The sequence below is a fragment of the Heterocephalus glaber genome, unplaced genomic scaffold, assembly GCF_053883595.1.
Source record: "Heterocephalus glaber isolate CG9 unplaced genomic scaffold, H.glaber_assembly_v1.0 deba00001504, whole genome shotgun sequence".
Classification (NCBI taxonomy): domain Eukaryota; kingdom Metazoa; phylum Chordata; class Mammalia; order Rodentia; family Bathyergidae; genus Heterocephalus; species Heterocephalus glaber.
In genome coordinates this window covers 73,041,736-73,051,882 of record NW_028258324.1, presented here as the reverse complement: position 1 = coordinate 73,051,882, position 10,147 = coordinate 73,041,736, and the positions used below count along the sequence as shown (strand labels likewise).

The 10,147-nt window shown below is 44.4% G+C and overlaps 1 protein-coding gene across 1 annotated transcript; it reads right to left on the bottom strand.

Annotated features, from left to right (window-relative positions):
- On the bottom strand, nt 1-1,395 carry Xcr1 (X-C motif chemokine receptor 1). Its single transcript, XM_087186866.1, has one exon. It carries the CDS (start codon nt 1,330-1,332, stop codon nt 109-111), a length of 1,224 nt encoding a protein of 407 aa, XP_087042992.1. The 5' UTR covers nt 1,333-1,395; the 3' UTR covers nt 1-108.
- Between the last annotated feature and the right edge of the window lie 8,752 nt (nt 1,396-10,147).

Sequence of the window (10,147 nt, the reverse complement as noted above, 5' to 3'; positions counted from 1 at the left end):
CACCCTGCAGTGGCCGGTGGCATCTCCACTGCAGTGTTCCTTCCTGAGGCACTTCCCCTTGTCCTCCTCCGAGCGCCTTGTCCACCTGCACATGCGTCACCCCCTCCTTCAGTAGAAGGAGGGACCCTCATAGGTGAAGGCACCCGGGGACCGGAGGAATGGGGGTGGGCTGGGCACCTGAGGTCGACGCAGCCTTGCCTGCTGGAGGAGACTTTTGAGGTGCCTGCGGAACTTGACCCCCACGAAGACATAGAGCACCGGGTTGAAGCAGCACTGCGAGAAGGCCAGGTTGCGGCAGACCAGCACCACGAATTCCAGCCGCTGGCTGGTCTCGCAGCTCTGGATGATCCCGACCGTCACCAGCGTCTGCAAGAACATGATGAGGTTGTAGGGGGCCCAGCTGAGGAAATAGGCCACCACGATGGTGAAGATGAGCCGGACCGTCCGGTGCCGCTGCTTGGACCTGGAGCGGAACAGGGTCCTGAGGATCTGCACGTAGCAGAAGAGGATGGTCGCCATGGACAGCAGGAAGAAGATGTTGTGCTGGTAGACCGAGGCCAGCAGACCCTGCTTTTCCGCGTAGGTGCACTGCGAGTCAATCACCTTGTGGGAGATAGCTTCGGGGACAGAGGACAGGACGCTGGCCGCCCACACGGCAGTGGTCAGCAGCACACGGCAGCGGAGGGTGTGGACCTGCAGCGTGGACAGGGGGCTCACCACCGCCAGGTAGCGGTGCATGGTCATGAGGGTGAGGAAGAAGATGCTGCTGTAGAGGCTGACGGAGAAGGTCATGCTGAGCACCTTGCACAGCAGCTCCCCCAGCACCCAGCCCAAGTGGTGCGCCGACGCCCACACGGGCAGCAGGCAGGAGAACACCAGGTCCGACAGGCACAGGTTGAGGATGAAGAGGTTGGTGAGGGACTCGAGGGTCTCGTACTTCACCAGCACCCACAGCACCAGGCTGTTGCCCACCAGGCTGAGCAGCAGCACCAGAGAGTACAGCACGGTGATGGTGAAGGCGGTGACCATGATGGCCTTGTTCTCACACAGGAGGCTCCCAAGGTCGTAATGAAAATAGTCAGTGGGCTCGGGGGTGCCCCAGGACTCCATGTGGACCAGGCGGTGGGGACGCTGAGTGTGTCTGCAATGACAGACAGGTGGAGCTGAAAGCTGTGTGGTGGGACTAGAAACCCCAGGACCCTCGTAGCAGAAAGGAAGGGCAGCCGGGCCTGGTGGTGGGAGCCGGTAATCCCAGCACTCTGGGAGGCTGAGGCAGGAAGACTGCATGTTGGAGCCCAGCCTGGGCAACTTAGTGAGACCCTGTCTCAGCATAAAAAATAAAAAGGATGTGGCTCAGTGAGAAGGCCCTGGTTTCAGTGCACAGTACAAGAAAAAAAAAGCATGACCCATGCATCAGCTGCCATTGGCCAATTTTTTATAATATTTTTTTCATTCTCCATTTTTCTGTTTTCCTGGGGATATTAAACCCCAGTGAGCTATCTCCCTAGCCCTTTAAAAATTTTTAATTTTTTATTTAAATTATTTAAAACTTATTTAAATTATTTTTTATTTTGAGACAGTCTTGCTAAGTCACTAAGTTGCTCAGGCTTGAACTTGTGATCCTCCTGTCTCAGCCTCCCAGGAGTGGATTGATTTCCATCCATTCTGTAATCAGCCTTCTTTCTCCTTGCAGACTGACCCTGGAGGAGCCCTAGCTCTCTGTGCCCCAGTCCATGTCGGAGAAAGGGCTGCTGAGGTCGCGTTTGGGCCCCACTACTGTGCTCTGGGGAGTCATTGAACGCTGAGAACCTCAGGTTCCCCTTGCAAGTGGCTCAGGATCTCAGGGCCCTTCTTTCAAGTCTTCAGCAAATGTCCAGGGAGCATTTCCTGTGCCTCCCTCCCTCCCTGCTCAAGGGCAGAACTCCTCATCAGGAAACTTGCTGTGTCCCCAGACAACCTGGGAAATGGGCCTTGGTGAGGACGCTGGCCAAGCCGGACCCCCCAGAGGCTCCAGGGGACAGAGATTGGGAGGCTAAAGTCCCTGCTAGCATGGAGGAGCCGCTCTCAGAGCAGAGGGCTTGGGTCAGCCTGTCTCACAGATGTCTGCAGGGATGATGTCCCCACAGGCCCCTTGGGAGGGCGGGGAGAGGGGCTCGGAAGGTTCTATGGAGCCCTGCTCACCCATTGCCTGCCAGTGAGGGCTGGGGATGTCGCTCAGTACAAAGGCCTGGGATCAGTCCCGGGTGGCAATGGCAACACCAGAAGGCCAGGGACAGGGAAGGGAGGGGAAGTGGCTGGGAGGGCTGGAAACTCCATGGAGCCTTGGAGAAGGAGGATGGGGTCCCATCGCTCGCTCTGCGCTGGGCACCCTGCCGACTCCTACAGGGACCTGCTCCTTGGATCCGCCTGTGCCCGGTTACCCCGGACTGGGTTATTTAGTGTGGAGATGGTAACGCCACTGGGCTGCACTCGTGGAATGGCTGGACACACTCCTGTGCAACCAAATGTTTCACATTCGGAGAAACAGGTAAGAGCTGTAAGTCCCGGGCTAAAAACCACACAAGTTCTGGGGGCGTTGGGTGGGGCGCTGAGCCACCCGAAGCAGGGCAAGGTCGCCAGTTTTGTGGTGCTGGGTTAAGAGCAGGACCTGAGCGAGGTGAGAGCTCGCAGTTCACAGGTTTTTCTGCCTTGAAGCTGATAGCCAAGTTTGAGGCAATCACAGGAAGTGCTGGAAAGAGGGGGAAGCACAGAAAGGAAAGCATTGGACAGTGAGTGTGACACTGGGGTCAAACGGAGCCACGTGGGCACCGGTGACACAGAGCCCTGAGCTGAGAGCGAGCCGCTGCTCCCTTCTGTGCAGACAGCTTGGAATCTGAGCCTCACAGGTTAATGCCTGCTCCGACCAGACCACAACGACAGCCCAGCCGCAAAACTTGGCCTTTTCCAGGGGAGTGGGGCGGAGCCCAGGTCTCCACAATGCAGCCATCACAGGAGGCCGCCCAGGGTCTCTCAGCATAGGAGAAACAGGAACTCTGAGCTCTCCTCAAACAAAAAGAACCAAGAAACTAACCCTAGATGGGCCACGCCTTGGAATTTCACTTGGATCTTAGCCAAAAGGCCGAGAAGTGATCACATGTTGGAATTTCAAGAGAAGATTAAAATACCCCTGTCAGAGCTGTGCTCAAAAAAATAATGAAAAACAGCCAGGTGTGGTGGTGTTCCTGCATAATCCTAGCACTCTGAGAGGCTGAGGCAGGAGGATCATAAACTGAAGCCCAGCCTGAGCAATTCAGTGACTTAGTGACACCCAGTCTCAAAATAAAACATAAAAGAGGGCTGGGGATGTAGCGCAGTGCAAAGGCCTTGAGATCAATCCCTGGAAACACACACACACACACACACACACACACACACAGAGAATAACAGAAAATATATTCATAATGAATGGAATGATAAGAAATCTCAGAAAAGAAAAACCAGTTATGTAAAAGACATAAAAGGAATTAGGATCAATGCAAAGCACAAGCACAGTGGTGCCCAACCCTACAAATCTCCAGGTCCCATTCTGGGGCTTGGTTCCCCTGGGGCCGTCATCCCCTCCTCCTCCCATCTCCACTGCAAAAGGAAAAGAAAAACAGTTGTGTTCCAAGTGCGGTCCGCAGGCCCTGTTCCCTAAGAAAGAATGCAGGTTCCTTGGGAGCCCCTGGGTGAAGCCATACTTAGAAATAGGCTCAGAAATTCGTGTACTTTCTAGCTCACCAATGGCTCTGATGCCCACCAAATCTCAAGAGCCCTGGCAGAAGATCTTAACATGAGAGTTTGAAAAATGTTTAGGATGTCTGTAAAGGAGCTCACCTGAACCCACAGCACTTCACATGCGTCCTGCGGCGTTTAGAGGGACAGCTTTGCTTCTCCCTTTCCGGTCTGTGAACTCCACACACACACACCTGGCCAGAACCACCAGTTTAATACATCCTAGGCTGTTTCGCATCTGAGTGCAGTTACTTTCTATTCCTAATTTCTCCGTTTTTTTTAAATCAGGGAAGGGTGGAGCGTTTTTGTTAAATGCTTTTCTGCATCCCTGGTGTCCCTCTGCATGGAGATACCACAGATTTCTTATATTCCTTTGCTTATTGAAGGACATCTTGGTTGCTACCATTTCTTGTCAGCTATGAGAGATACTTCATGTACTGTAAATATACATATAAACGCTGTATATAAAAGGGGGTTTTATACACCATGCATACTTGCATGAGATTTTTGTTTGGACATAATATTTGGGCTCAACTGAATAGAAAACTAGGAGTATGATTGGTGGATTACACGACAAGGCTGTGTTTAGCTGTGTAGTAAACTGCCACACTGTCTTCCAAAGTGGCTGGCTGGCTTTGCACTCCTGTGTATGTTCCACACCCACACTGCCAGTCCTATTAGGAAGTGACCCTTCAAATATGTGTGCACAGCTATCTCAGGGTTTTAACATCCAACTCTATAAAGATATGTGATGTTGAGAATCTTTGCATACATTTTTCATCATCTGTGTGTCATCTATGATAAGGTGTCTGCTCAGAATTTTGCTCACTTTAAAGTTCAGTTGTTTGTTTTCCTTTGTTCCTTCTAAGAGGGTTTTATTATATGTTTCAGATAAAAGTTCTTTATCAGATATGTTTTTTACAAGTATTCTAGTATGTGACTTAACTTGCTCATTCTCTTAGCAGTGTTCCCAATTTTAATGAAGTCCAACTTGCTATTTTTAAATTTTATAGTATTGGATCTAAAAACTCATTGCAAAATCCAGGGTTGTCTTGATTTTTTCCCCTATGTTATCAGCTAGAAGTTCTTTACTTTTGCTTCTAGATTTAAGGCCCATATTGAATTAATTTTTGTGAAAGATGTAAGATCTATATCTAAATTATTTTTTGTATGCATGTACAATTGTTCCATCATCACTTGTTGGAAAGATTATCCTTTACCCATTCATTTATTTCTACCCCTTTATCAAAAATCAACTGACCTGGGGCTGGGGTAGCTCAGTGGTGCCACTGCCTGCCTTGCAAGTGCAAGGTCCCAAGATCGATCCATGGTAACAACAACAACAAAAAATCAATTGATTTAATTAGCACGGGCCTATTTCTGGGCTCTCTAGTGTGTCTGCCAAGCAATTTTTCTATTCTTTTGTCAATATAACACTGTCTTAATTACTCTAGTTTTGTATTAGGTCTTACATTTTGGTAGTCCTAGGCCTTTGACTTTGGATTTCGTGTTCAATTTTATGTTGACTATTCTAAGTCTTCTGTTTTTCAAAAAAATACCTTAATATCAGTTTGCTGTTGATATCTACAAAACAACCTGCTAAGTTTTGATCAAGATTGCATTAAAGCTATAGATCAAGTTGGGAAGAATCATCACCTTAAGAATATAGAGTCTTTTTATCTTTGAACATGAAATATCTCCCTGTTTATTTAGACATTCTTTTATCTTTCACAAAGTCTTACAGTTTTCTTCATATTGGGCCTTTACATATTTTGTTAAATTAATGTGTAAGCATTCAGTTTTTGGTGCTAATATAAACATTAATGTTTATAATTTCAAATTCCAAATGTTCATTTATTCATGTTGAGAGAAGCAATGCTCTTTGTATATTAACTTTATATCTTGCACGTTTCCTATAGTTGCTTATAAATTCCAGGAGTTATTATTTTTATTGTTGTTATTGATTCTTTGGGACTTTATAGAGAGAGAATAATGCCATTGGCAAACAGAGATTTATTTTCTTCCATCCAAATCTGTACACATTTTGTTTCCTTTCCTCATCTTACGGACTTAGCTAGATGTTCACTACTTTGTTGAACAGAAACAATGAGAGGGGACATTCTTATCACTAATCACTTATTGCTAATCTTAAGGGAAAAGGATCTAGTTTCTCACTATTAAGAATTATGTGAGCTCTTGAGTTTTTGTGCTTTTTTATCAAATTGAAGAAGCTTCAGTATATTTCAAATTTTCTGTATTTTTTTCATGAATGAACATTGCAAATTGGTTTTTTTTTTTTTTTGGTACCAGGACCTTGCACTTGCAAGGCAGGCGGCAGAACCACTGAGCTAAATCCCTGGCCCCTTCACGAATGAACATTGGATCTTGTTGAATAATTTTTCTTCATCTATTGATATGGTCATAGGATTTTCCTTCTTTACTTGTTGATGTGGTAGATGACTTTAACTGATTTTCAGATTTTGAACCAGACTTGCATGCTTGCAATATGTCCCGTTGGTCATGAGAATAATCTGCTTAATACATTTTTGGTTTTTGTTTGATACCATTTTTGAGGCTTTTCACATTTATGTTTGGGAGATATTGGCCTATACTTTTCCTTTCTTGTAATGTCTTATGATTCGGTAGTAGGGTAATGCTGGCCTCATAGATGAGTTAGTAAGTGTTCTTTATGTTTTTCTTTATGGGAGAGTTTGTAGAGAATTGGCATCATTTCTTTCTTAAATTTACCTGTGAAACCATTTGAGTCTGTTGCTTTCTTTTTTGGGAACATTATTAATTACTGATTTAATTTTAACAATAGGTATAGAGTATTCAGATTACATATTTATGCTTGAGTAGGTTTTGGTAGTTCATATTTTTCAAGAAACTGGTCCAGTTTTAATTGAAGTTATGCAATTGGTAGGCACAGAGTTGTTTATATTTGTTGATTATCCTTTTAAAATCTATGAGGTCAGTAGTGATATTCCTCCTTCATTTCCAATATTAGTGATTTGAGTCTTTGTTTTCTTTGTTAGCCATGCTAGAGGTTTTTAATGTTGTTCATAAAACCAGATTTTAGTTTTATATATCTACCCTGTTGATCTCTTTTTTTATTTCATTGACAACTTATAGAATAGGAGAAAATATTTGCAAAGTATATCTGTATGATAAGGAATCAATACCCAGAATATATAAAAAGCCCCATAACTCAATAGCAATGAAACAATCAACCCGATTAAAAATGGGCAAAGAAAAAAATTTTTAAATTAAGCAGCCAAAGGACTTGAATAGACTTTTCTCCAGAGATATAAAATGGCTAATAAGTTCATGAAAGGACATTCAGTGTAATTAGTCACCAGGGTAAAGCAAGATAGCATTTCACACCCACTTGGGATGGCTACTACCACAAAAGAAAGTAAGTGCTGGACACAGTGTGTAGAAGTTGGAACCCTCGGGTGAATGTGAGTCATTTTACTTCCTCCTTTCCGGTTGGATGCCTCTTAGCTCTTTTTATTGCCTGGTGGTATGGCTGGAACTCCCAGGGCTGTGCTAAATAGAAGAAGTCCTGTGAGTCAGCATTCTTGTCTTGTTCCTGATTTTAGCAGGAAAGTTTGCAATCTTTTATCACTGAATATGATGTTAACTGATAGTTTCTCATATATGGCTTTCATCCTGTTGAGGAATTTCCCTTCTAGTCCCAATTTGTTGAGTTTTTTTTAAAAAAGTTAAACGATAATTAATTGTGTCGACTTCATTCTCTGTATCATTTGAAATGGTTTTGTGGTTTTTTGGGGTTTTTTTTTTTTTGCTTCATCCAGTTTTTGATGTGGTGGGTTGTCTATGATTTCTAATTTCCTATTGACCTAAGAAAGGAAGTTGATTTTTAGTTTGTTCAGCATTTCTCTCTCTGTTTCTCTCTCTCTTTTCTTTCTTCAGTACTGGGGACTGAATCCCAGGGCCTTCACATTAGTCTCCCCCTTTTTCCTAGGCCTTTGAAAAAACTTTTATTCTTTATTTTGAGACATAATCTCCCTAAGACACTAAGTTGCTCAGGCTGGGCGTGAACTTGTGATCACCATGCCTCAGCCTCCCAGAGTGCTGGGGTTACAGGTTTGCACCACCATACCTAGCTTATTCAGCTTTTTTCTTATTGCGAGACTGGGGTGATGCCTTTCAAGGTATTTACATGTTGGAGCTGAAATTGGAGCCCTTCCATATTTAGCAATTTAGTTTATTATATTTTCTCAGATGTTTTCTACGTATTCAAATACAAACAACTGCATAATCTTTGTTATAAAAATAGAATTATTCCATGCACAATGATCTATCCTTTGTTTTTGTTTGTTTGTGTGTGTGTGTGTGTGTGTGTGTGTTGCATGTGTTTTAGGTACCAGGGATTGAACTCAGGACCTTGCACTTGCGAGGCAGGCAAGTGGCCTTAGTTATTTTATTTATACAAAGTGACACAGACATCTTTCCAAGTCCGTTTCATTCTTTTAAGAGCTGAAAAGCATTGTGCTGTATTGGGGTGTTGTACTTGACCCATTTCTCTGTTGATAAGGGTCCGGTTTGCTTCCAATTTTTAAAGCTACACAATGTACTGGGAGCATCTATCCACATGTATCTTCTGTGTGCTGGTGTTGATATTTCTGTGGATTGACTTCTAGAAGTTGAGGATAAACAGGTGTTGGGAGCAATGCTACATAATTTTAGGGTAAAATCATTTGTTTAGCCTAGTTCTCTTGCCTACAGCCCAGCTATGGAATTCCGAGACATAACTCCATTTTGGCCTCCAGTCACAACTGAGACCTCAATGATCCAGTGATGCTGTGATTCTCCAGGACAAAAAACATCCTGGGAGCTGAAACCATCCTGGGAGGAACAAACATCTACTCAGTTCCTCATTGTTCTTTTTTTTTTTTTTTTCTTTTTTGGTGCCAGGGATCGAATTCGGATCCTTGCACTTGCAAGGCAGGCAGCGGAACCACTGAGCTAAATCCCCGGCCCTCCTCATTGTTCTTGGACTGTTACCATCTTGTTTACACGGATGTACTGAACTCTCTGCAAGTCATTCATTACATTTGTTTCTCCCAATATACTGAATAAAATGTGTGGTAAGCTGGGGGCTTTTGTCTTTGCCGCCCAGAGCAGCACTGATCAGACCCAAAGCTCAGCTTCTTCTCAGTCTCATTTGTCTACCTTTCCCGTAATTTGCCTTGTGCTGCTGTGGCTCACAGGAGACCAGGACTCACTGCAGAGGTTCTGTAACGTCCCCTTCCCCTGTTCCCTACATTTGGCGCCCAACTTGGATATGAACTGGATCCAGGGGTGAACTCGCCTGTGAGACAAACTCGGAGTAAAAAAAGACAGCACACGGATCTCCCAGGACAATTTCCGGACTTGGACGGGGGACACTGGTGGTAAGTGTGTCCAGCTGGGGTTAATTTTCTATCTTTGCTGAGTTACACCTATGGGTCAGTCTCTGTCATCGGAGCAGCGTAACTTTGCCAGATTACTTAAGTCGCTGTTAAAGCAAGCTATGTACCCAGTACCTAAGGATGCTGTGATAGATTTGTTAAAAGACGTACAAATGTACGTCCCATCTTTTCCCCAGGAAGGGACAACTAACTTAAAAGCATGGGAACGTGTGGGTACCGTTCTCCTTGAGGCCCGGCAAAGGGGTGATCATCTCTCCCCCTGAACACTCCCCACTTGGGCCTTAGTCCACTCTGCTCAGTGGTCAGAGTTGCTAGCCATTTTATTTGTGATTGAAAACTTCCCTCCCCAACCTCTAAATATTTTAAGTGATTCCTCTTATGCAGTTTGGTTGACTCAAAGACTGGAAGGAGCTATGGTCTGCTCTACCTTAGAACCTAAAGTATTAAACTTGTTTTTAAGATTACAAAAGGCCATATGTCAAAAAATTGCTCCTGCTTTAATAACTTGGGGGAGAGGTTTTGCCTGTGTCCTAACAGATAATGATAAAACCTTGTGGCTGCCCTCTCAGAATGTGAGACCATGGGTCACACTGGTGGAACCGCCAACATCTCAGAGATCAGGGATAGCACCCTGGCTGAGAGCGATGAGCCAGCTGCACCTGAGTGACCCACCTCACCAGCAACAACCAACAAATCCGCAGCGGGGTCCAGGATTGAGATGATGTCCCCAGAGGAAGAATAAATATAGATTTAAAAAAGGGGGGGGCACAATTTGAAAATGTTCTTTTTATATTTATAGGTATAAAAGCACTTGCATTCCTTCTGATTCTAATCTCAAGAGATCTCTGTTAATTGACTACAAAAGTTTTTGACCAGTCTTATATACAATTATAAACCTAAAAATCATAAAAGGGATATTATAATTCGATTTGGTCAAATATATTTGAGTGCACTCT